Here is a 27767-nt window from a genome sequence, read left to right as displayed (position 1 = left end):
AGATACTGCATGTTGTTGAGGAACTGCAGCAGATGCCGGGTCAGCAAGAGCTGCTTCTTCCTGTTTATAACAGATAGCAGTCAAATTGGAGTACTGACAGATGCCTGTCAGTACCTCTTTCTTTTATTATAAATCACAACATATTTGACACTCCATTTGTAGTTGCTTAATAGTAGGAGTTAAATCAGAGACCAATACTTCTCATGGTCGTGTCATCATTTCATACAATGCATTATCAGCCAACAGTACAAAGTGTGTAAAAGCACCCCAGAATGTTACAATAAAGACCTCCAAATGTGCGTGTGAACCACCCTTGGCGAATGTTTCAATCTCTATTCATGCAAATAAAGCAATTCAGTCTCCCCTCCCAAAAAAGACAGAAAACATTAAGAGCTAAACATAGGGGTAGGAGGCTGTTAATTCTAATAAGGCCACTCTGTATTATCGGATCGACTGTATAGTCGGATCCTGTTCTGTTACTAGATTGAGTATTGGTTACTGGTTGGCATTGTATATTGTTCCTGTCTTCATGATCAAATACAGATAATTACCAGCTTGATAAACAGTGCCATCTCCAGATTTTCTGAAACTCTGAGGCAAAGCTTTACAGAAGGCATTACATAATAACGGGAAAGACTAATTAACAGTACAGCAGCAAGGATTGGACATTGCACACAGATACTTCAGACCGGCAGCAAGGAATTAGCATCATTGCAAGGATCTTTTGGCGGCAAGGGAAGATTGCAGCACCCAACACTTGCATTTATAAAGCGCCTTTAAAGTTGTAAAACGTCCCCAAGGCACTTCACAGGAATGTAATCAGGCAAACATTGACACTGAGCCAAAGCGAAGATGTCAGGACAGGTGACCAAAAGCTTGGTCAAAGAGGTTGGTTTTAAGGGGCACAGATCCTTCAGTTGCAAGAGACAAGCAGCATTGTGCTGTTCCTCAAGCTGTGATGAAAAAGTTGCACAGAAAGAACCTATGTCCTTCTATACATGACACAGAGCTTTTCAGTGAATTTAACAGACTTCATCAGTCCACCATATGGCTCAAGTTTTTAAAAGTATAACAAACATCTCTGTCCTACAATGTTTATTAAATCTCCTCTCCCATTACCTTTTTCACCATCGGTGTTAGAGGTGAGGTAGACAAATAGACATGTCAGCCAAATTTTCTTTTAAAACCATATCTTGAATTTTATATGACAGCTGTGACACGTAAAAGAAAACATACTGCACAGCTTCAATACAGTTGATGTGAGTCAACAAAAGGAAGGCTGTCTTTCCCAAGTCAATGCTAGGCTCTGACAAGAAGTGCTGATCTAATCACCGAAGTCTGCTCGATAGCACCATCTGTTCAAGGTAATGAATAAAGCAAGAGACCATTTCCAGATTTCAGTAACATTTTAAACAGCAGTGGCCTTTTTGTGAAGCCCTAAAGTCTCAGTTGTGCCTCTAATCAATCTCACAGACTGTGTAACAAAATACACAAAACCTTTTATTATTCCACCATAAGAACGTACAATTTAAAGATCTTTTGATTCTTCCAGCAATAACTTTTGCGTATAGAAACATAGAAAATAGGTGCAGGAGTAGGCCATTCAGCCCTTCTAGCCTGCACCACCATTCAATGAGTTCACGGCTGAACATGCAACTTCAGTTCCCCATTCCTGCTTTCTCGCCATACCCCTTGATCCCCCTAGTAGTAAGGACTTCATCTAACACCTTTTTGAATATATTTAGTGAATTGGCCTCAACAACTTTCCGTGGTAGAGAATTCCACAGGTTCACCACTCTCTGGGTGAAGAAGTTTCTCCTCATCTCGGTCCTAAATGGCTTACCCCTTATCCTTAGGCTGTGACCCCTGGTTCTGGACTTCCTCACCATTGGGAACATTCTTCCTGCATCTAACCTGTCTAAACCCATCAGAATTTTAAACGTTTCTATGAGGTCCCCTCTCATTCTTCTGAACTCCAGTGAATACAAGCCCAGTTGATCCAGTCTTTCTTGATAGGTCAGTCCCGCCATCCCGGGAATCAGTCTGGTGAACCTTCGCTGCACTCCCTCAATAGCAAGAATGTCCTTCTTCAGGTTAGGAGACCAAAACTGTACACAATACTCCAGGTGTGGCCTCACCAAGGCCCTGTACAATTGTAGCAACACCTCCCTGCCCCTGTACTTAAATCCCCTCGCTATGAAGGCCAACATGCCATTTGCTTTCTTAACCGCCTGCTGTACCTGCATGCCAACCCAGGTCTCGTTGCACCTCCCCTTTTCCTAATCTGTCACCATTCAGATAATAGTCTGTCTCTCTGTTTTTACCACCAAAGTGGATAACCTCACATTTATCCACATTATACTTCATCTGCCATGCATTTGCCCACTCACCTAACCTATCCAAGTCGCTCTGAAGCCTCATAGCATCCTCCTCGCAGCTCACACTGCCACCCAACTTAGTGTCATCTGCAAATTTGGAGATACTACATTTAATCCCCTCGTCTAAATCATTAATGTACAGTGTAAACAGCTGGGGCCCCAGCACAGAACCTTGCGGTACCCCACTAGTCACTGCCTGCCATTCTGAAAAGTACCCATTTACTCCTACTCTTTGCTTCCTGTCTGACAACCAGTTCTCAATCCATGTCAGCACACTACCCCCAATCCCATGTGCTTTAACTTTGCACATTATATATTACACATTACATTGTATGTATACAGTAAGAAAGTAAGTAGACATGAAATGACTGAAGGTGAAAATCCCTAGTAAATTACTGCAAGCTATTCAAAAATAACTTGGCATATTTTAAAGAAAATGTTAAATTTAATTTTCAATGTCTTCTTACTGCATATAAAGCAAAATGATTTAAGAGATATTACTGGTCGTAAAGGTCACAGTCTTCTCGGCATTCGGTGACAATGGGAATGGCATGGAAAGGCACAACACCACCAACAGTGCAGGTGCACAAAGAGACTACATAGACAAGGAAGGGTGGTACTGCTAGCGGGAACGGTAGCATGGTGGTTATGTTACTGCACTAATAATCCAGAGACATGGACAAATGATCCAGAAACATGAGTTCAAATTCCACCAGGCTGGTGGGGAATTTAAATTCAGTCATTTAAATAAATCTGGAATAAAAAGCTGTTATCAGTAATGGTGACCATGAAACTATCGAATTGTTGTAAAACTCCATCTGGTTCACGAATGTCCTTTAGGAAAGGAAATATGCTGTCATTACCTGGTCTGGCCTATATGTGACTCCAGACCCACAGCAATGTGGTTGACTCTTAATTGCCCTCTTAGACCGTCGTCTCAAAAACATTATTTTCCATAGTCCCCTCTGTGGAAGTACTTCATATTCACACCAATATTAGTTTAGGGACCACTTATCACAAAAATCAATGTTCCCATCTTCAAAAAGTGAGCAATTTGCAGAAATTTTCATTGGGAAATAGGCAGAAATCATGTCAAAACCCAGAGATGATGATGTAATTGCGAGTTACTTAAATGACCAATCACAACTATTGTATTTGTCAGTACTGCAAAATCAGCCAATCACAATCTCTGTACTAAATCGATTAGTCAGTGACTGCATGCACCGAAACAATGGCGTGCTACATGCACGTAGTTATCGGAACCAAAGGCAATATCATTTCTTTCTCGGACTCTAGCTGGATAAAATTTTTCATGAGTGTTCATCAAACTAGAGAAGCTAAAATTGCAAAGAATGCCATCAAAAGTTTAGATCTGGAGCTGGTTATTGCTCCAGAAAAACTCACAAAATCCCACATTCGATTGGATATCATCGGCAATGCTGCATGCGTTTCACTCATAAATGCCAAGATCGACAGAGCCAAGAAGAAGCAAGAAAGGGAAAATCAGAACTATGAACGTGAGTACATTCATATATTTATTTGTATATCTATCACATATCAATACTGAGAATAAAATTAAAACATGACAAATGTCCATCACATTTTCTCTCCGTTTGTCTCCCCCCGCCCTTTTTTACTCTCTTATTCTTTTCGGTTTTCTTTTTTTTTTTCCTTGTCTTTTTATTTCTGTGCAGTTGAAGCAGCCATTGCAAAACCAGTACAGAAAGAAGAGGAGTGAAGCCGCCACCATGGTTCGACTGCTTCGCTCAAAGACGACAGACTCCAAGGTTATACCTGCGAGGGCTTCTCATCTTCCAGTGCAGTGCCTTCTCTGCAAGAAGGACAAAACAATTGTGGAGAGACACATCCAAAAGAGACGGGGAAGGCTGGTACAAGTGAGACTATGACTGCAGGTAAACTGCTCCTTGTAGCAGAAACCCAGAAAGGTGAGGCAATCCTGTTGCATATCCATGGACAAGATCTTGTTGCCCTTGAAGCAAGGTATCATCTGAGCTGCTACCAGAGCTACACCAGGTTTCTTGGTCTTGGACTTTCAAGGATTCAGGAAAATCTACCATAACGAAAATAAAGGGTAGCGATTGCTCTGAAAGCAGATCGGAACTTATTTGCCAGACTAATGGTTGATGGAATAGTGTACAAGGTGGACATCGACAAGATGCTGATTCGTACGTTGGGATCATTGCCCTTGCCTCTAGCTAATCACGATGGATCCCTCATCAAGACAAACAAAGCCAAGCTCTTACACTTTCTCGAGGGGTCAGTCAACCCATCTCCGACCATTGATGGGATCTCAAGTGATTCAACATGGGTGTGGGATGCTATGGCATTGATTCAAGTCATGAAACCACAATCAACATTTGGATAGTTTGCTGACCAAGCAAAAATGGATAAGTCCAGATTGATCCACTTTGTTCCACACAAATACAAGACCAACAGCATCAAAAGTGGTGAAAGGGGACAGAGATCAATTGGAGGAACTCAAAATCTTCTCTCCTGACCAGAAAATTCCAAAGCAGTGCACAAAATTTCTGTCTTGTGGTGACCACAAGGAAAATCTTCGCCAGTTCCTCTATGAAAGATGGTGCAAGTCCGCAAAGGAGATTATTGATGATGTAACACACTTTGTTGGACACGAAAGTGAGTGTCATGCTATATGTCAGAATGACTGCAAAACAGATCTGGAGGTGGTATCAATCCAAGCACTGTTCTCCAACCAGGAAGAAGCCGACACACGACTACTGCTTCACAGCGCATTTGCTGCCAGTTCCAGTGAGCATGTCATCATAAACAGTCCTGACACTGATGTCTTTGTATTGAGGCCAAGCTCTACTTTTGCACAGGAAAAGGAAACAACACAGGTACAACAGATGTTCATTGCATCTTTGATCACTTTGGAAAAGATGCATGTGCTGCTTTCATAGGGTTTCACTGATTTTTCAGGATGTGATTCAGTGAGTGCCCTGTATGGAATGGGGAAGGTGAAATCAGCGAAAGTCCTGATCGCCAGTAAAGAGCACTGTTCGTCATTTGAGAAGTTAGGGACCTCGTTTGCAGTTTCATAATCCCTTTGTGAGGAACTAGAGGCATACGTTTGCAAACTCTACGGGCAGAGTGGATTCAGAGATGTGAACCAGGCCAGATGTCAAATGTTCAAGACTGGAAGTTATGCAGAGAAGTGCTTGCCACCAAATAAAGATTCACTGTACAAGCATATACAGCGTGTCAATTACCCTCTTCTTTCTTCTTCTTAGGCAGTTCCTCGGAGTCGAGGATGACTTGCTTCCACACTAAAAATGAGTTTTCAGGCGACTGATGAGTCTGATGTGGGACCTACAGTGTCTGTCACAGGTGGGGCAGATGGTGGTTGAAGGGATGTTGGTTGTAGGGCCGGTTGCTTTGAGTGCTTGGGTTGTCATGCGCACCTTCTGCTGTTTGCGCTTGGTCTCCGCTTGCTCCCGGCAGAGATTCGAGGTGTTCGGCGCCTACCCGAATTATTCTCTTCCACTTTGAGCGGTCTTGGGCCGAGGATTGACAGCTGTCAGTGGGGATGTTGCACTTGGTCTTGAGGATGTCCTTGAAGCGTTTCCTCTGCTCACCTGCGGCTCGTTTGACGTGTCGGAGCTCTTGTAGAGCGAGTAGAGCGCTTGTTTTGAGAGTCTCGTATCGGGCATGCGGACGACGTGGCCCGTCCATCGGAGCTGATCGAGCGTCATTAACGCTTCGATGCTGGCCTGAGCGAGAACACTGACATTGGTTGGTCTATCCTGTCAATGGATTTGCAGGATCTTGCGGAGGCAGCGTTGGCAGTACTTCTCCAGTGCTTTGATGTGCCTGCTGTCGCTGAAGCCTATAGGAGGGCAGGTATCACTACTGCTCTGTAGACCATGAGCTTGGTGCCGGCTTTAAGCTTCTTCAAACACTCTCTTCCTTAAGTGACCAAAGGCTGTTCTAACACAGTGAAGGCGGTGTTGGACCTCGTCATTGACGTCTGCCCTTGTTGACAGTAGGTTCACGAGGTATGGAAAATGGTCCACGTTGTCCAAGGCCGCATCGAGGCTACCAGTTTGCAGTTCACAAGCAATGTCTTGAGAACATGCGGGAAATCCCATCTCCAAAGGACCATGGGTGAAAACTTGAAGATGGTGTACTTGTCACAGATTGGATGACACTTCCTCCAGCACCAGCAAGTGTAATGGAGTTTGCACACTGTTCATGCAAAAAGACCCAGGGCTAGATATCGGCACATATTCGCCCATTTAGCGCCCATATAAGCGCCAAGATGCTGCTTATCGCCCATATTTGATGATAAATGGTAACTAGTGCTCGATTATCGCCGGCGTAACTTTCGGCATACAGGAATGAGCTGAATTGCCCTGTCATTTAAAAAAAAATCTGACGTCATCACTCGTGCAAGGCGCAGAATACTGTTCATAATGGAAACTAATACCCAAATATCGCCCAGATTATCGTCGAGCACTGCTTTCGGCATTTTGCCTATATTGCCCCCAAATGATCGCCCGCCAAAAATGACGCTCAAGAAAAACTTCACTCACCTGACCATTTAAGAATATTTGAAGACAGATTGAGGCATTTATAGTGATGGGGCGTGTAATTTCTCAACTGGTATTGATGACTACTCACATGCTGCAGAATAGAGATGGGAGAAGACTCATTGAAGAGCATTCCCAATCAAAGAGGTGGCAGAATGCTGAGGAGGAGACCTTATACCCAACACATTTATAGGGATAAGCAATCATATCTGGACTTGTCCGATAACACGTGCATTAGATGGCTACGCTTCTGAAAGGAGGTCATCAGTAAGATATGCCAGCTAATTATGGGAGATCTGCAGCCTCCCAGCACCGTCAGGACTGCACTGCCCGTTGAGGTTAAGGTTACTGCGGCACTTGCCTTCTATGCATCGGACTCCTTTCAGGCTTCAGCTGGCGACATTTGCTGCATCTCTCAGCATGCCACACGTTGTTGCATTCGACAGATGACTGAAGCCCTTTATGCACACAGGATGGACTTTATAAATTTCCCTATGACCAGGGAGGCACCGAGTGAGAGGGCTTTGGGATTCTCGAGAATAGTAAACTTCCCCAAGGTGCAGAGAGCAATAAACTGTACGCATATTGCCCTGCGAGCACCTTTACAGGATGCAGAGGTGTTTTGGAACCGGAAGGGGTTTCACTCCCTGAATGTGCAGCTCGTTGTCGACCACAAGCAAATAATCATGGCAGTAAATGCAAATTTTCCAGGGAGCATCCATGATCCACCCATCTTGAGTGAGAGCATTGTCTCTGACCTGTTTAAGAGTCAGCCACAAGGTCACGGTTGGATGCTCGGGGATAAAGGATATGGCCTTGCCAGCTGGCTCATGACCCCCCCCACCCCCCCCCACATAAGCCCCAGACAGAAGCCGAGAAGCGCTACAACGAAAGCCATATAGCCATACGCAACATCGTCGAAAAGACAATTAGAGATGCCTAGACCACTCAGGAGGCAACCTACAATACCACCCTGAGCAGGTCGCTGAGTTCATTGTGGTGTGCTGCATGTTGTATAACCTAGCTATCAGGAGAGGACAATAATTGCCGATGGGATTGCCAGTCCACCTCAGGAGAGAGGGGAGGCGGAAGAGGACAAGGAGGAGGAGGAGGAGGACGAGGGCCATGGTGAGGACAATCAGCCTGGAGATGAACCCATGCCCCCACGCACCCCCTCACACCACTGGAAAAGCCCCGTGGTAGTTACGCAGCTGCAAGTCTGTAGCGTCAGCAGCTTATAAATGAATGCTTTGCGTGAAGTTACATTGGTGACAATTACAGTTGTGTTACGTTTCATCCTTGCTTGGCCTCGCCATTGTTTGCAACCCTTGTATCGATGTTTAACCTTACGTTATTAGAAGATACTGCATAACAATTGTAAAGTTCAATAAAAAGTTTTAATAATTTAACAATTGATGTAAAAAAATTTATAAACAAACTTCTGATTCGGAAGATGTTTCTTCGGAAACAACTTCTCCTCGGCCCCCTGAATTGAATCTGCCAATGTCACCTCCCTCTATGCCCCCCCCGCCCCCCACAGCAGCAGCCCTCGAGGTGCCCTACTGCTCTTACTAGGAGCGTAAATGGGAAAGGGGGGTTATGATTGGGAGAGCTGTCCCACAGACTATTCAAGCAACAGCCTGACATAGTTATACTCACAGAATCATATCTTTCAGACAATGTCCCAGACTCCTCCATCACCATCCATGGGTATGTCCTGTCCCACTGGGAGGACAGACCTACCAGGGATGGCGGCAATGTGGAGGGAGTGGCCCTGGGAGTCGTCAACATTGACTCTGAACCCCATGAAGTCGCATGGCTTCAGGCCAAGCATGGGCAATGAAACCTCCTGTTGATTACCTCCTTCAGCTGATGAATGTTGAACACCACTTGGAGGAAGCACTTAAGGTAGCAAGGGCACAGAATGTACCCTGGGTGGGGGACTTCAATGTCAATCACGAAGAGTGGCTCTGTAGTGCTACTGGCCAAGTCTTGAAGGATATATCTGCCAGACTGGAACTGCAGCAGGTGGTGAGAGAAACAACAAGAGGGAAAAGCCGACTTGACCTCGTCTCACCAATCCATCTGTCTCAGATGCATCTGTCCATGACAACATTGGTTGCAGTGATCATCACAGTCATTGTGGAGACGAAGTCCCGTCTTCACACTGAAGACACCCTCCATCACACTGTGTGGCACGACCACTTTGCTCAATGGTATAGATTCAGAACAGATCTAGCAACTCAAAACTGCGCATCCATGAGACGCTGTGAGCCATCTGTAACCAATATGGCTCGGCATATCCCTCACCATCAAGCCAGGGGACCAACCCTGGTTCAATGAGCAGTGCAGAAGGGCATGCCAGGAGCAGCACCAGACACACCTAAAAATGAGGTACCAATCTGGGGAAGCTGCAACACAGGACTACATGCATGCTAAGCAGTGGAAGCAGCAAGCTATAAACAGAGCTAAGCAATCCCACAATCAATGGATCAGATCAAAGCTCTGCAGTCCTGCCACATCCAGTCGTGAATGGTGGTGGACAACTAAACAACTAACTGGAGGAGAAGGCTCCATGAATATTCCCATCCTCAATGATGGCGGAGCCCAGCATGCGAGTGCAAAAAACAAGGCTGAAGCGTTTGCAACCATCTTCAGCCAGAAGTGCCGAGTGGATGATCCGTATCGGCCTCCTCCTGAGGTCCCCACTATCACAGAAGCCAGTCTTCAGCCAATTCGATTCACTCCACGTGTTATCAAGAAGCGGCTGAGCGCACTGGATACAGCAAAGGCTATAGGCCCCATCAACATCCCGGCTGTCGTGCTGAAGACTTGTGCTCCAGAACTAGCCGCGCCTCTAGCCAAGCTGTTCCAGTACAGCTACAACACTGGCATCTACCCGACAATGTGGAAAACTAACCAGGTATGTCCTGTCCACAAAAAGCAGGACAAATCCAATCCGGCCAATTGCCACCCTTTCAGCCTATTCTCAATCGTCAGCAAAGTGATGAAAAGTGTTATCGACACAGCTATCAAGCGGCACTTACCAATAACCTGCTCACCAATGCTCAGTTCTGCCAGAAGCTTCAGCTCGAGACCTAATTTACAGCCTTGATCCAAACATGGACAAAAGAGCTGAATTCCAAAGGTGAGGTGAGAATGACTGCCGTTAACATCAGACAGCATTTGACCAAGAGTGGCATCAAGCAGCCCTATTAAAATTTAAGTCATTGGGAATCTGAGGGAAAACTTTTCACTGGCTGGAGTCATACCTAGCACAAAGGCAGATGGTTGTGGTTGTTGGAGGACAATCATCCCAGCCCCGGCAGGAGTTGATCAGGACAGTGTCCTAGGCCCAACCATCTTTAGCTGCTTCATCAATGACCTTCCCTCCATCATAAGATCAAAAGTGGGGATGTTCGCTGATGATTTCAGTGCTTTCAGTTCCATTCGCGACTCCTCAGAAAATGAAGAAGTTCATGCCAGCATGCAGCAAGAGCTGGATGACATTCAGGCATGGGCTGATCATCATCATAGGCAGTCCCTCGGGGTCGATGAAGACTTGCTTCCACACTAAAAATTAGTACTTAGGTGACTGATGAACTCATTTTAAATGGTGGAAGATGCCTTTGCGTGAATTCTTTGATTGTGGGTTGGCCGTTGCACACCAGTCACCACACGAGCTTGATGGCGCAAGGTCCTGGTCCAATGGCAAGGGGATCCATGACTGGAGAACAAGCTCCACCGCATGTGCCAATACATACAAACTCAAACATACTCCTACTGTCCTCCTTCCCACTTTATGTTCCTCTCTCTACGTGGAACTCATAGTATGCAATGTGAGCCTTACTATCTCACAGTCTCGCTATTGGCCCGTGCTGCACCTTCCCTTGGTCTTGTCCACGCTGTTCCACCTCTGGGCTCCAATCTCTCCGTTCTTCGTCCATCCTCTCCTCTCCACTTCCGATCTCCGGATCTCGCCGGTCCCAACCTCCGCTCCTCGCCGGTCCCGACCTCCGCTCCTCACCGCTTCCGACCTCCGCGTTGTTGATTCTGCTGATAAGTAACATTCGCGCCATATTAGTGCCAAGCAATAACCATCTCCAACAAGCGAGAGTCAAACTATCAATGGCATTACCATCGCCGAATGCACCGCCATCAACAGCCTGGGGGTTACCATTGACCAGAAACTTAATTGGACTAGCCAGAGCAAGTCAAAGGCTGGATATTCTGCGGAGAGTGTCTCACCTCAGAATTCTACAGCGAGTGATTCCCCAAAGCCTTTCCACCATCAACAAGAAACAAGTCAGGAATGTGATGGAATACTCTCCAATTGCCTGGATGAGTCATCATCATCATCATCATCATCATAGGCGATCCCTCGTATCGAGGATGACTTGCTTCCACACCAAAAAGGGATGAGTTCACAGGTGTTTCAATGAAGGACCTAATATTCCGGATCCTGAACTACATGTTGAAGGGTAGAAGATGACTGTGCGTGAATTTTTTTAATGTATGGTGGCCGTTGCACACCAGCCACCACACGGGCTTGACAGAGCTGGGTCTTGGTCCCGTGGCAAGGGTTAACCAAGACGACTGGAGACCAGCTCTGCTGCACAGATCTAGTGCGCTCACATATCGCAGTGTGGGCTGGCCCGTGCAGCCCCAGGGCCCTCGCCTCTTCTGAGCCCCAAACTCACGCCTCTCCTAGGCCCCGATTACATCCCTCTACGAACTCTTGCCGCTTCTTCGCCCCGACCTCGCCACTCCTGCTGTACCTGCTCACACTGCAGTCAGCCGTCACCCTCCTGCAGCAGCACACGCTGCTCCCTGAAGTGGCATGCCGCCGCACGCTGCTCCTCTAATGGCCCTGGCCTGCTGATGGTCTTGCAGGCCGGGACCGAGCCAATTTCCATGCCGGGCCACCGCACGTTGCTCCCTCAACGTAACAACGTAACAAGGCCTTCAGCAGCCATGGAGCTCCAACAACACTCAAGAAGCTCAACAACGTCCAGGACAAAGCAGCCCACTTGATTGGCACCCCATCCACCACCTTCAACATTTACTCCCTCCGTCACGGGGCACCGTGGCTGCAGTGTGTACCATCTACAAGATGCACTGCAGCAACTCGCCAAGGCTTCTCCAGCAGCACCTCCCAAACCAGTGACCTCTACCACCTAGGACAAGGGCAGCAGGCACATGGGAACACCACCACCTCCACGTTCCCCTTCAAGTCACACACTATCCAAATATATCCGCGTCCCTTCATCATCACTGGGTCAAAATTCCTGGAACTCCCTCCCTAACAGCATTGTGGGAGTACCTTCACCCCATGGACTGCAGCGGTTCAAGAAGGCGGCAATTAGGAATGGGCAATATATGCTGGCCTTGCCAGTGACACACACATTCCATGAACAAACAAAAAAAAAACATGCACAGAGATGCAAAGCCAAAAAATTAAGAGAAATCCACTTTATATTTTCACCTTCTCAGAATATTGGATGCTTAAAACAAATTGAAGTCCAAGATGTTAAATAGGAAAATCCAGGATTAAATAATTAAGAGTTTTAACCCATATTGTCCCATCTTTTGGGACCTACTGAGGGAACATAGGAGTAGGCCATGCAGCCCCTCGAGCTGTTCTGTCATTCAATTAGATCATGGCTGATCTGTAGCTTAACTCCATCTACCGCCTTGGTTCCGTAACCTTTAATACCTTTGCCTAACAAAAATCTATCAAGGGGCGACACTGGAAATATTTGTCTGATGGTAAATTCTTCTATTGACTTTGAGCAAGCAGAAAATTGAGTTTGGGGCATGTTTATGGATTTTTGATTCACGTTCCACTAGTTTGTACCTTCCACCATATGCTATGCTTGTTGAAAAAAAATACACTAGTCTTAAAATCTGCCATCCATTATGGAGTAAATCCATAGAATTATAGAAGCTTTCACCAGAGGAGACCTTTCAAGTTCATTGTGTCAGTGCCAATTCTTATAGAGCAATCCAAAAATAATCTTACTTCCCAGATCCTCTAAAAATAGCTCTGTATCTTCCACTGCTCCAAATGTTCATATATTCTCCCCATTAAAGATGGAATGATCGCTGCCTCTCTTCAATCTTGTGTCAAATTAGTGACCCTAACTTTTCTTGCCAGTTAATTTGGGCCAGATCCTTTATTATATCACTGAACTTTATATCTTTTTTCATTCCAGTACTCCTATCTTTGATTCTTGTGTCAGCCACGGCTCAGTTGGCAGCATTCTCACATCTGAATCAGAAGGTTGTAGGTTCAAGTCCCACTCCAGAGACTTGAGCACAAAATCGAGGCTGACGGTCCAGTGCAGTACTGCGGGAAAGCTGCACTGTCGGAGGTGCCATCTTTCGGATGAGACGTTAAACAAAGGCCGCGTTTGCTCTCTAAGGTGGATGTAAAAGATCCCCTGTCACTATTTCAAACATGAGTAAGGGAGTTATTCCTAGTGTCCTGGCCAATATTTATCCCTTAATCAACATCACTTAAAACCCCCCAGATAATCTGGTCATTATCACGTTGCTGTTTGTGGAAGCTTGCTGTGTGCAAATTGGCTGTTTTTGCTACATTACAACGACCACACTTCAAAGTACTTCATTGGCTGTAAAGTGCTTTGGGACTGCCTGAAGTCGTGAAAGGTGCTATATAAATGCAAATCTTTCTTTTTCTTTTCTTACTTCCCCTTTTATTTTTTCACTGACTATAACTATATGGTTACCATTTACCAATTGTTTTCCTACAATCACATTAGTTATTTGTCCCATTTCAGTTCCCAAAATTTAAGCGTGGTTGTTTTTCTCATTGGACCAGAAACATATTGAGCTAGGAAGCAGTCTTAGATGTGTTCTGAATAGCATTCCTCACTTTCACCATATGGGTCACCTTTACCCCAGTCTAGCTTGAAATAGTAAAAATTACCCAATATTATTGTCCTATCATTTGTATATATCTTCCTGAACTGTTTACAAATCTCCCCTTCAATTTCCTCTATTGTTTGGTAGGTTGTAAAGCACACCGAGAATTGTACCAATTTCTCTCCTATTCCTCAACATTCTTGCGTTCTAATGCTATGATAGAATTGTTTATTAATACTGCCATCCCACCCTCACCCATCTCCTTTGCTCCCTCCACCCTCACCTTCAACAAGTGCGAGGATCTCATGGACTTCTTTGCCACTAAGATTGAGACCATCCGTTCAGCTGTTTCTGCCGCTTCACCAAAGTGACAAATGACATTTTATGTGACTATGACCGTAGTAAATTGCCCCTCCTCATTCTTTTCAAATTGTCTGCTGCCCTTGACACGGTTTGAGTACACCCTATATCTCCAATGTCTCTCCTCAATTGGACTGCCCTTGTCTGATTTCATTCTGATCTAGCCAGTCGTAGCCAGAGAATTTTCTGCAATGGTTTCGCTTCTCACTCTCGCACATTATCTATGGACTCCCCCCAAGGATCTATTCTTGGTCCCCTTATATTTTTCATCTACATGCAGCCCCTCACCAATATCATCTGAAAAAACATAGAAACATAGAAAATAGGTGCAGGAGTCGACCATTCGGTCCTTCGAGCCTGCACCGCCATTCAATGAGTTCATGGCTGAACATGCAACTTCAGTACCCCATTCCTGCTTTCTCGCCATACCCCTTGATCCCCCGAGTAGTAAGGACTACATCTATCTCCTTTTTGAATATATTTAGTGAATTTGCCTCAACAACTTTCTGTGGTAGAGAATTCCACAGATTCACCACTGTCTGGGTGAAGAAGTTTCTCCTCATCTTGGTCCTAAATGGCTTACCCCTTATCCTTAGACTGTGACCCCTGGTTCTGGACTTCCCCAACATTGGGAACATTCTTCCTGCATCTAACCTGTCTAAACCCGTCAGAATTTTAAACGTTTCTATGAGATCCCCTCTCATTCTGCTGAACTCCAGTGAATACAAGCCCAGTTGATCCAGTCTTTCTTGATATGTCAGTCCCGCCATCCCGGGAATCAGACTGGTGAACCTTCGCTGCACTCCCTCAATAGCAAGAATGTCCTTCCTCAAGTTAGGAGACCAAAACTGTACACAATACTCCAGGTGTGGCCTCACCAAGGCCCTGTACAACTGTAGTAACACCTCCCTGCCCCTGTACTTAAATCCCCTCGCTTTGAAGACCAACATGCCATTTGCTTTCTTAACCGCCTGCTGTATCTGCATGCCAACCTTCAATGACTGATGTACCATGACACCCAGGTCTCGTTGCACCTCCCCTTTTCCTAATCTGTCACCATTTAGATAATAGTCTGTCTCTCTGTTTTTACCACCAAAGTGGATAACCTCACATTTATCCACATTATACTTCATCTGCCATGCATTTGCCCACTCACCTAACCTATCCAAGTCACTCTGCAGCCTCATAGCATCCTCCTCGCAGCTCACACTGCCACCCAACTTAGTGTCATCCGCAAACTTGGAGATACAACATTTAATCCTCTCGTCTAAATCATTAATGTACAATGTAAACAGCTGGGACCCCAGCACAGAACCTTGCGGTACCCCACTAGCCACTGCCTGCCATTCTGAAAAGTACCCATTTACTCCTACACTTTGCTTCCTGTCTGCCAACCAGTTCTCAATCCACATCAACACACTACCCCCAATCCCATGTGCTTTAACTTTGCACATTAATCTCTTGTGTGGGATCTTGTCGAAAGCTTCTGAAACTCCAAATACACCACATCAACTGGTTCTCCTTTGTCCACTCTACTGGAAACATCCTCAAAAAATTCCAGAAAATTTGTCAAGCATGATTTCCCTTTCACAAATCTATGCTGACTTGGACTTATCATGTCACCTCTTGCCAAATGCGCTGCTATGACATTCTTAATAATTGATTCCCATCATTTTACCCACTACCGATGTCAGGCTGACCAGTCTATAATTCCCTGTTTTCTCTCTCCCTCCTTTTTTTAAAAGTGGGGTTACATTGGCTACCCTCCACTCCATAGGAACTGATCCAGAGTCTATGGAATGTTGGAAAATGACTGTCAATGCATCCGCTATTTCCAAGGCCACCTCCTTAAGTACTCTGGGATGCAGACCATCAGGCCCTGGGAATTTATCTGCCTTCAATTCCATCAATTTTCCCAACACAATTTCCCGACTAATGAGGATTTCCCTCAGTTCCTCCTTCTTACTAGACCCTCTGACCCCTTTTATATCCGGAAGGTTGTTTGTGTCCTCCTTAGTGAATACCGAACCAAAGTACTTGTTCAATTGGTCTGCCATTTCTTTGTTCCCCATTATGACTTCCCCTGATTCTGACTGCAGGGGACCTATGTTTGTCTTTACTAACCTTTTTCTCTTTACATATCTATAGAAGCTTTTGTAGTCCGTCTTAATGTTCCCTACAAGCTTCCTCTTGTACTCTATTTTCCCTGCCCTAATCAAACCCTTTGTCCTCCCCCCTAGTTGGTTCCTCGACATATTAGTTTAGAAAACCATCCCTTATGCACTCCACCGTATTGCTTCCAGTTTGGTTAGCCCAATCTATCAGATTTCATATGTATGCTGACAGTGCACAGCTCTACCCCACCATCTCCCTCGACCTCTCCGTTGCCTCTGATTTGCCATGCGGCTTGTCTGAATTCTAGTATTGGATGAGCAGAAATTTCGCCAATTAAATATTGGCAAGGCCGAAACCAATGGACCTGATATTGCAGTTGGAGGTTTCCTGCACGCGAATGCCTCAGATCCACAAGAAAAGTGCACACCTACCTGGTGCGTCCGTATCTTCAGACTCTTGCAGTCCTGCACCTGCAGGCATACGACTGCATGAAGGCCCATTTTTTCCAGGAGATGAGGTTCGCAAAATCAAAAGGGCGGGTGGGGGGGGGGGGGGGGCGGGGGCGCGGAGATTCCCATTATGCTTATTCCATTTACGTACACGGAATCCCCAGAAGCATAATACGAATGACATAAAAAAACACTTTCGCACAACTTATATAAAAATAAATCATATTTAAAAACAATTTAATTTAACATTTAAAACAAAAATTAATTTTTTAAAGGAGCCAAAAGTAACCTCAACTAACGATAAAGATTTTATCAAAAACTAAAATACTGCAGATGCTGGAATCTGAAATAAAAACAGAAAATGCTGGAAATCTCAGCGGGTCAGGCAGCATCTGTGGAGAGAAATACGGAGTTAACGTTTCAGGTTGGTGACCCTTCATCAGAGCTGTTGAAGGGCCGTCGACCCGAAACGTTAACTTAGTCTCAGAATAAGCGGCCGCCCATTTAAAACTGAGATGAGGAGAAATTTCTTCTCTCAGAGGGTTGTAAGTCTATGGAATTCTCTGCTCCAGAGAACTGTGGAAGCTGGGTCATTGAATATATTTAAGGCGGAGCTGGACAGATTTTTGAGCGATAAGGGAGTAAAGGGTTAGGGGGAGCGGGCAGGGAAGTGGAGCTGAGTCCATGATCAGATCAGCCATGATCTTATTGAATGGCGGAACAGGCTCAAGGGGCCAAATAGCCTACTCCAGCTCCTATTTCTTATGTTTTTACGTTCTACCACTGACCAAGCTTTTGCTCACATAATATCTCCTTATGTTACTCAGTGTCAAGTTTTCCCGAATAACACTGCTATGAAGTGCCACTACTTTAAAAAATGCTATATAAATGCAAGTTGTTGTTAACTGCCTTCTCCAGAGAGAGATAAAGGCTGACCTCAGACTTCTGTTTCAGCTCTGTCACCAATGTTATCACCTTGAATGAGAAAGCCTCTGCCTTGACACAAATACTTTGCCTGTTTAGCTATCCCCATCCCCCCATTGTCTCAAAATTGAGGTGGTATGCAAGAGTACAAAATGTTAACAGCTGTTTCATCTGGCTTCGAACTAATTGCCCCAATCAACATCCTAAATGGCATCTGTCTCAGCGTTAACACTTTGTGAACTGAATCTAACTTCACAACCAAATCATAACACAAATTCAACCAAAATCTTTTCCAGGCTGAATAGGTAAAAACCTCGAAACATTACAGCAAGGCTCACATGTCAACAAGTGATACAAGCTTTTTAACAGCCAAAACTCAGCTTGCACTTCCAACGTGATGGTCAAGTGCAAATTTTCGTCAAAATATGTTTGAAAGAGCCTAATAGTCAAATAAGACACACAGGACTTTTACTGCCAAACAAATAGAAAAATATAATTGCGTGAAACAGCTGATTTATTACTGAGTAAAATTTACACGAAGCTTGATTCAATATATTACATTTGACAAAAATAAATATATCAATGGAGCTAGTCCTTGGTGTATGATCATTGTTAAGTAATAATAATAACTTATATATATAGCGGCTTTAACGTAGTAAAACATCCCAAGGCGCTTCAAAACAGTTTTACAACACGTTAGATATTGACAAGGGAGAGAAAGAGAGAAAATTTGCCCAGGAGTTGCTCTGTTTTGTTTTGGAGCAACTTGATTTTTCTGGAGTATCTTAAAAATCCCCATTCTGCACATTTAATTTGCGCCAGTGTAAGTGAGTTAGTTCGAATTTTTTTTAGTTTCGTTTTTTTTTCAAAAGGGGGCGTTAGCAGCCACCTACGCCTGTTTTGGCCATTTAAGCCAGTTTGGACAGCTAATAGTTGCTCCAAACTAACTTAGGCCAGCGTATGTGGCCACTTGTGGCCCGCACAGAAAACCCTTGCGGAGAGTTAAGAAATCAGCGCAGGTAAGTACATTCTAAAGCACCAAGCACTAAACAAAGTACAAAAATAAGCATTCAATAACAAATAAAAAATACAAGGAAGCTGAGAGGACCTGCACCTAGCACCAAGATTTACAAAGCACTAAACAAAGCACAAAAAGTAATAAGCAATTAATTAACAAATAAAAAATAGAAGGAACCCTACACCTAAAGCATCAAGTCAAAGTAATAAGCAATCAACCAATAACAAATAAAAAATAGAAGTCCTACCAAAACACGGCCCGGGAAGGCAGCGAGCCGCCAATGAGGGAGACCATGCGGCCAGGGATAGGGGCAGCGTGCTTCGGCCCCTCCCACACAGCCTGCAGCACACTCTCACAGATTCTGGGGGTGAGGAGCTACTGCGCATGTGTGCACATGCAGAGGTCCCGGCACTGCTTTCAGCACCGGGACCTGGCTCCGCGATGGCCACGCTACACCTTCATCGAGGAGAGGCTGGGGTACGGCCAAACTTGGCCCGAAGATTTCTGGAGCACTTCGAGGCGGACAAAAGCGGCACACCTCTGGTGAGTGCGCCAGAAATCTGTACTGGCCAAATTGTACTCCACAGTTATGTAGGCAAATTCAGCAGCAAATGTGTGTAGTGAGTTTCTCAAACAGCAAATTAATGAATAACCAACGGTGCTGTTGATTAAAAGAAAAACAAAGCTAGAATATATACAATGCCTTTATACACTCAGGGCATCCAAAAGCACTTGACTGCCAATTATTTAATTTTTTAATTGTGGTCACTATTATTTATGTTGGCAAATACAGCAGCCAATTTGTGCACAGTAATGAGTTCCATGATCAATTAATAACTCAGATAGTATTGATTGATTGAGGAATGTTGAACAGTACACTAGGAGAAAGGAAGTTTGAGATTGGGCAGCAGTTTGCAAGAACAGAAGGGTCAATTATTTTTTTTAAGGAATGGAGTGATTTACAATCTCAGTTAACATGGGCATCAGGAAGGGAAGTTGAATGGTCAGTAATTACATGGTGCTTTTGAAGAGCAGTCACTGTTATCAGATAGGGAAACGCGACAGCCAATTTGCACACGGCAAGGTCCCACAAACAGCAATCAGATACATGATCAGATAATCTATTTTAGTGATGTTGATTGAGGAGTAAATATTTACCAGGACACTGGGAAAACTTCCCAACTCTTCTTCGAATAGTGCCATGCGATATTTTACGCCCACTTAATTTGAAAGATGGCACCTGTCAGTGCAGCACTCCTCCAGTACTACACTAAGTGTCAGCCTAAATTAAGTGCCAACGTTTCTGGAATGAGATGTGAAACAGCGACCTTCTGACTCAGAGGCAAGAGTTCCACCAGTGAGCCAAGGCTGACAGCTGAGAGAGCAGGAGGTGGGCTTCATTGACAAGATGAACTCAGAGAGGCATAGGGGGAGATAGGAGAGAAACTAGAGAATGACGCAGCTTTGGCTTGCTTGACAAGGGGAACGGGAAAAACCGGCAGAAGCAGCTGAATGGATGGTCTCAGTACTCTTGCCAAAAAGTCCATTAGCTTCTCACATTGCTGGATAAGGGTGGAAGGGGCATGGGAGAATTAGTAGTAGACAAAAGAAGCCAAGGTTTATCTTTGCTCTCCAGAAAGTTCCTGGAGTAGTGGGCAGTTTTGGCTGAGGACACTGACGCCCAATAGCACTTGATTTGGTCCAGCTAGATCTGGTGATGGATGATTAAATCGGATAAGCACCAGATACAGTCAAGTCTGCATTCTCCGAACTTGAAGGAGCGAAGATGGGAGCTATCCCGGGGGAAACAACGTGGATGGGAGTAAAGGTTTTACTGGGTGCAAGGGCATCAAAGATGTATGAGAGGTAGCGGTTGAGCAGATCAATAGCCGCAGAAGTATCTAGGCTCGACAGTTGGCAGCTTGAAAGTACACTTCCACGTGATTTATGGGAGATATTTTTCCACGGGTGGACACAGAAAAATATAGAGCTGGAATTGGGTGGGGGAAATGTGTGGTGAGGGATACAAGGATGCGATCAGAGATGGGAGTACAGAGTACAATAAGCTGCAAATATAAAATGATCCTAGATTCACCATGCACTTGGCATCACGGTCACTCCACCATACTACAGAGTTCTCCAAAAGTAATGAGGGGAAAACAGTGGGAAAGAACTTCTAGTGACAATGATTCTTACTTTGGGAAGATTGCTGTCATCTGTGCAGAGGCAAATCCTTTTCTGCAGCCACCCTCCGTGCTATTTCCATTTTTGTGGTTCAATTCCGCTGAGCTGGAGGAAGAGAGAAATAAAAACAAAACAAATAAGATTAGTAACACAACGATACCAGACACAAAGACGAAATGAATTGTGGAATTGTACAGCAGGAGGCAATTTGCGCCATCACACCAGCACCCCTGCTGCAAAAGAGCAATCCACTTTGTGTCAATCCCTTGTGCTTGCTTTTTAAATTTTTTTTCAAATATTTATCCACTTCCCTTCTAAAAAGCTATTATAGATTCTGCTTCTAACACTGCTTATGGTTGAGCATTCTATGTCCTGAACCCTCTGCATAATTAAAACAAAAATCTCTTACCCTCTTCCTTCATTCTTTTGGTCTTTATGTATGCCTCTATTTATAGGCTGACCAACCAATAGAAATAGTTTTTTCTATTTACCTTTACAAAACCCCACATAATTTTGCGTACCTCTCTCAAACTTCCTCTTAACCTTTTATGTCCTAATGAAAAGAGCCTCAGTTTTTCTAGTATCTCCTCATTACATGCCTCTCACTCACATTATCATAATATATCTCTTCTGCTTCCTGTCAATGGCCTTAACAAGCTTCCTAAAGTACAGTACCCAAAATTAGGCACAATAACAACCTGCATTAATATAGCACCTTTAATGTAGTAACATGTCCTAAGGCACAGCACAGAAGCAGAAGAAAAATCAGAAGGAAGGAGGCAACCCAGAGAGCCCCTTTCTGGCCAGGATATCTGGGATGGAATCATCCACCTGAGGTACCAGTGACCACAACCCCAATTCCTCTTTCAACATTTGTCCCACACCTTGGGCCGGATTTTACAACGTGAAAGGCGGCGTTCAGGACTCGCCCTGTCGTGATCCTGCTACGCCTCTTGTTGCGACACCGGCAGTACTTTGGACTTTTGCCCGATCTGACCACCTGCAATGACCGCCTGGGAAATGAGTGCAGTCCAGCATAGCCGACGGCGCAGAGAAAGGTAAAATACTCCAAAGGTAAGTGCGAGTGTTTGTTCTTTAAATTTTTTAGCAATTTGTGTTGTGGAGGTGTGGGCAATGTTTTGGCAATATTTTTGTGAGGTGTTTTTTAAGGTCCCCGTCCCCCCCCCTCCCCCACCCCCAGGCCTCTCTCGAAACGTACACGGCCCAGCAGTTTAGTTCGCGAGTTTCCCATCCTTGCGCCACAAAAAGTGTACAACGCCTCCTTTCACGCTGCGCCCAGATGCCAAAACATCCTTACCAAAGTGCCAACTATTCCCGGCCGGTAACTTTCCCGCCCCGAAAACCGAAAAGCCTAAATTCCGGCCCCTTATCTTTCCTCTTTTACAAACCATCAATGTCCTCTTAGCCACAATGCTGAAATAAAAGCAACCACAAAGAAAACTTTCCAATCCAATTTTATCCATATATGTATGCATGCAATATTACATCAAAAAAAATCAACTACACCCTTGTGCATTCCCTTAAAGACTGTCTTGCATGTGTCTTTGCCTATCCTAGTGATATCACACAGTGCCACCCCAGTGGCTGCGGCATTGCTGGTGGAAGGCTGCTGACTTTGTAGGGAGACACTGCAGATGGCCTTGCAGGACAACCTTGGGGAGCTGGCGGCTGGGATTATCCCTGGGAGTGCCTTTTATGTGCAGAAGGCACTAGAGCTGCAGACTGCCTAGTGCTGATGGATTTTTAATTATTTTTACAGAAGGCAGTTCAGCTTTAAAAGCCAGTTTCGCTCCAGCGATGCGAACTTGGTCCCTCTACTGAGCGCACAGCCTGTCAATAGCACGTTAGTCACTAGGCTGTATACTACAATCATGATAATTAGCAGGCAGCACCAAGTTGATGTGCTGCCTATGCTTTTTGAATGCACAGGCATATCTTGCATCGCGGTGCCCATGCCCATTTTTAGGCCTTATTAAATTTCACCCCCAATAAGTTTGATTTTCCTAATCCTTGCCCATAGTGAAGTAACTTGCCAGCCACCAGCATATATTGGAAAATAATAGTGCATTGCCTGCCATTTTCCATCTAATGAGATCAATTGACAGAAAATGTCTATTGATCTTCTGACAAGCACTGGCAGTGGACAAGCAAAATCTACCTTAATATTCTAACTCTTGGCCAATCTAATAGGTGCAGCAACACATCTTATATCAAAATTTTAAACTTGTCCCCTGTATTCAATTCTGACTTCTTTGTCTAGATAATCAGGGAAGGAATGTTCATTATATGGTATGTATTTGCTCTCACTCGTAAGTTTTGTATCCTGGTTGATCAGTAAACTATCAATATGGTATACCTCCATAAATCTATGCTACCAAGTTAATACTCCATCAGAACACAAAGAGTTGTGATTAATCTGCGCATGAATAATCCTAAATTTTGAAAACTGTTGCTCTTAAGCATCTATTGCTGGTCACATGAACCTGTATACATTCACATCTTATATCAACATTATCTTTCCAACACATTCAGTGATGTCACACCATCTCTATAATGCACAATAGTTTTACTGCCTAACAGACCAGTAAAATAAAGGTTTTATTTTAAATGAAGTGCAGACTGTATACTACTGCCCACATATAATGTGATAGAATCAAGGCAGTTTGCAATTTATTCTCAATTTCCTGATGTTTATAACCCATGTGTGTTCTGCTCACACAATTTACAATGCTATCAAAACAGCTTTATTGAATAACCACTTTACAACTCATTGCCAACATACCTATTATTACTTAGTTTTACCACCGAAACCTGTGTCCCTTAGCTGTGGGAGGAAGAAAATTATGAAAACTTTTTAAAGATATTGTGCTGAAGGAAATTACTAACCTAGATTTGATTTGATTTAAAAGCTCTTTATCTGAATGCACACAGCATTTGTAACAAAGGTTAACGGCACAAATAGATACAAATAGGTATGATCTAATAGCTATTTCAGAGATATGGTTGCAAGGCGACCAAGGCTGGGAACTAAATATTATGGGGTTTTTGACATTTCGGAAGGACAGTCAGAAAGGAAAAGGAAGTGGGGTAGCTCTGTTAATAAAGGATGAGATCAGTGCATTAGTGAGAAACGATATTGGCTCAGAAGATCAAGATGTTGAATCAGTTTGGGTGGAAATAAGAAATAATAAGGGGAAAAAGTCGCTGGTGGCCGTAGTCTATAGGCCCCCTAACAGTAGCTACACTTTTGGACAGAGTATAAATCAAGAAATAATGGAGGCTTGTAAACTAGGAACGGCAATAATCATGGCTGATTTTAACTTTCATGTTGATTGGACAAAGCAAATTGGCCAGGGTAGCTTTGAGGAAGAGTTCATAGGTGTATCCGGGATAGTTTCCTTAAACAGTACGTTGCGGAACCAACCAGGGAGCAAACTATCTTAGATCTAGTATTATGTAATGAGACAGGATTAATAAACGATCTCCTAGTAAAGGATCCTCTAGGAATGAGTGATCATAACATGGTTGAATTTCAAATTCAGTTGGAGGGTGAGAAAGTTGAATCTCAAACCAATGTCCTAAGCTTAAATAAAGGAAACTACAAAAGGTATGAAGGCAGAGTTGGCTAAAGTGGATTGGGAAAATAGATTAAAGTATGGGACGGTTGATGAGCAGCGGCAGACATTTAAGGAGATATTTCATAACTCACAAAAAAAATATATCCCAATGAACAGAAAAGGGATAACCATCCATGGCTAACTAAGGAAATATGGGATGATATCAAATTGAAAACAAGGACATACAATGTGGCCAAGTCTAGTGATAAGGGGGAACCAGTGGATGTGGTGTATTTGGATTTCCAGAAAGCATTCGATAAGGTGCCACATAAAAGGTTACTGCACAAGATAAAAGTTCATGGGGTTGGGGATAATATATTAGCATTGATAGAGGATTGGCTAACTAACAGAAAACAGAGAGTCGGGATAAATGGGTCATTTTCCAGTTGGCAAATAGTAACTAGTAGGGTACTGGGGCCTCAACTATTTACAATCTATATTAATGACTTGGATGAACGGACCGAGTGTAATGTAGCCAAGTTTGCTGATGATACAAAGATGGGTGGGAAAGCAAATTGTGAGGAGGACACAAAAAATCTGCAAAGGAATATAGACAGGCCAAGTGAGAGGACAAAGATTTGGCGGATGGAGCATAATGTGGGAAAATGTGAGGTTATCCACTTTGGCAGAAAAAAATAGAAAAGCAAATTATAATTTAAATGGAGAAAAATTGCAAAGTATTGTGATAAGAGAGACCTGGGGGTCCTTGTGCATGAAACACAAAAGGTTAGTGTGTAGTACAGCAAGTAATCAGGAAGGCAAATGGAATGTTGGTCTTTATTGCAAGGGGGATAGAGTATAAAAGCAGAGAACAACTGTACAGGATATTTGTGAGGCCACACCTGGAGTACTGCGTACAGTTTTGGTCCCCGTATTTACGGAAGGATATACTTGCATTGGAGGTAGTTCAGAGAAGATTCACTCGGTTGATTCGGAGATGAGGTGGTTGACATTATGAAGATAGGTTGAGTAGTTTGGGCCCACAGTCATTGTAGTTCAAAAGAATGAGCGGTGATCTTATCGAAACATATAAGATAATGAGAGGGCTCGACAAGGTGGATGCAGAGAGGATATTTCCACTCATAGGGGAAACTAAAACTAGGGGACATGGGGCCCAAGTTTCCGCCCTCTGGAAAAACAGCGCATCTCGATAAGGTGCGCCAACTTTCTGGAAGAAAAAGGGCACCAAAAACTTATCTTGTGATTCTCCGGTCTCCTCAGGATGTCTTCGTGCTTGGCGTCTCGCATCACACGGGGTCGGGGGCGGAGTGTGTGTGCATGTGCAGTAGCTCCAGGCCCCCGAGGCTGTGTGGGAGGGGCCCGAAGCACGCCGCCCCTAGCCCTGGCCAAATGGGCTCACCGGGGTGGCGAAGATCGGACTCGGGCCTCTCTCCTCTTCAGTTTCAGCTCCCACTCCCCCCCACCCCTCCCGTTCAGGTCCCGCTCCGGCTCCCCCCCATTCAGATCCCGCTCCCACTCCCACCCTACCCCCCGTTCAGGTCCCGCCCCCCCCCACTCCCTTCAGGTTCCGCTCCGGCTCTTCCCCCCTCCCCCTCTCCTCTTCCCCCTCCCCCTCGCCTCCCCCCCACTCCCTCTCCTCACCCCTCTGACTCTCCACCCCTCCCTCTTCCCCTCCCCCTCTCCCCCCGCTGTCAGAAACACAGAGAGACACTGACAGAGACAGAGACACACTTGGTGGGGGGGGGGGGCGGTTGTCCCAGCACGCTGCTGAAGGGCTCCCGGTGCTGCAGTTGGTGAGTAGAAACTTAATTTTTTATTTATTGATTTTTTAACTTTTTTTGATTGATTTATTGGTTGATTTATTGATTTATTTATCATTCATTATTGATGATGGCTCTTTATTTGTAAAAGTGAAGGGTTTAATGTTTGTAAACTTCCCTCCATCCCCCGCGCCCCCACACCCTCCCCATCTCTCGTTCCCTACGCAAATCTTGAGTTTGTGCATCTTCATTACAAATTTGCCAACCAGTAGAAACAATCTTTCACTGTTTACCATTGCAACAGTTACATAATATTTTATCCTGTTCAGAGAAAAAGATCCATTTTTGGCCGTTCGTCATAACTATAACTATAACCTCTCTTACATCAATGACTATACTTCAAAACTACTTCAAAAGTACTTCAGTGATGTGAAGTGCTTTTGGATATCCCGAGGTCATGGAAGGCAAGTTCTTTCTTTCAATCTTGGTAGCATTCTGGAAAATCTTGGCTTTCTCCTTTCTTTGGCTCCAATATCCTTCCTATAGTAGGATGCCCAGAACTGCACACAATACCCCAACTATAGCCTAACCAATAAGTTATACAAATTCAATACCATAATCAATGCTCCATGTATAAAATCCAGAATCCCATTGGCCTTATCTGACTTCTTATTTTTTAACCTGCACTCCCACCTTTAAAAGTCTACGTATCTACACTCATACATCTCAGTTCTTCAATATGTTAAGGATATTGCCATTATTCATTCTTTGTCCCAAAATGTACTGCTTCACATTTTCCCACTGTATCTGCCACCTATTTGATCATCTGCTAGTCTGCGAACATCCTCCTGTAATCTTTCTCAGTTTGTCATGTCTCATATTTTGCTGTCATTCCTGTTAGCAAGTTGGTCAATTGTAACTTGTGTGTAATTCTTAGGAAACACAGTAGTTGACAGAGGTAATATCTAACTATACTGGTGTAGCAAAAACAAATGTTTTGCTCTTTCCTCCTCCTCTTCTCCTTTGTGTTGGTTATGTAAAATTGCTTAAAAAACATTTAATAACATCCTTATAGTAGTATTTATTTATTCAGTAATAATTGTTATCCAGTGCTGGCACTGGATGAAAGCAGCATTGGACCTGGGTCACATATCCTTCACAGCTGAATAGCTTGTCAACAGTCACCCAACCCACTTGAACAAGTTACCCAAGGTCTGCTAATGTCTGTGGAATTGTACCCAGCAAAAGCCAGTCACCAAGAATTTCCTCGGAGGGTCTCCTGATCAACTGACTTAATTTTGTTTGAAACCCAGTTTAGACATGTAAACAGGATTTACGTGATCTTCCACCGAAGTTAGAGTGGTCGATCAGGGTCAACTCCAAGGAAATTAATCCCAGTGACTTTAGGATAGGAAAGAAAATCAGAATTTTAGATATAAAAAGCCATAAAAAAGACGTTTATATCACAATGGAATATAACCCAACCTGCACTACTTCAAACTCTTTTGAAGGTATCAGCGT

The 27767-nt window shown here is 44.2% G+C and overlaps 1 protein-coding gene across 13 annotated transcripts in view; it reads right to left on the bottom strand.

Moving 5' to 3' along the window:
- Window positions 1-27767, bottom strand: part of st3gal3a (ST3 beta-galactoside alpha-2,3-sialyltransferase 3a) — a 739645-nt gene that overhangs the window by 386237 nt on the left and 325641 nt on the right. For all 13 annotated transcript variants that reach the window (XM_070886703.1, XM_070886710.1, XM_070886704.1 and 10 more), the window contains one exon: window positions 20900-20992. In XM_070886703.1, the coding sequence (XP_070742804.1) occupies window positions 20900-20992 (93 nt within the window). The remainder of the gene's footprint in view (window positions 1-20899; window positions 20993-27767) is intronic.

Source organism: Pristiophorus japonicus, chromosome 8 (assembly GCF_044704955.1).
Source record: "Pristiophorus japonicus isolate sPriJap1 chromosome 8, sPriJap1.hap1, whole genome shotgun sequence".
Lineage (NCBI taxonomy): Eukaryota > Metazoa > Chordata > Chondrichthyes > Pristiophoridae > Pristiophorus > Pristiophorus japonicus.
Note: the sequence above shows the minus strand (reverse complement) of the source record. Positions and strands in the feature narration are given on the sequence as shown.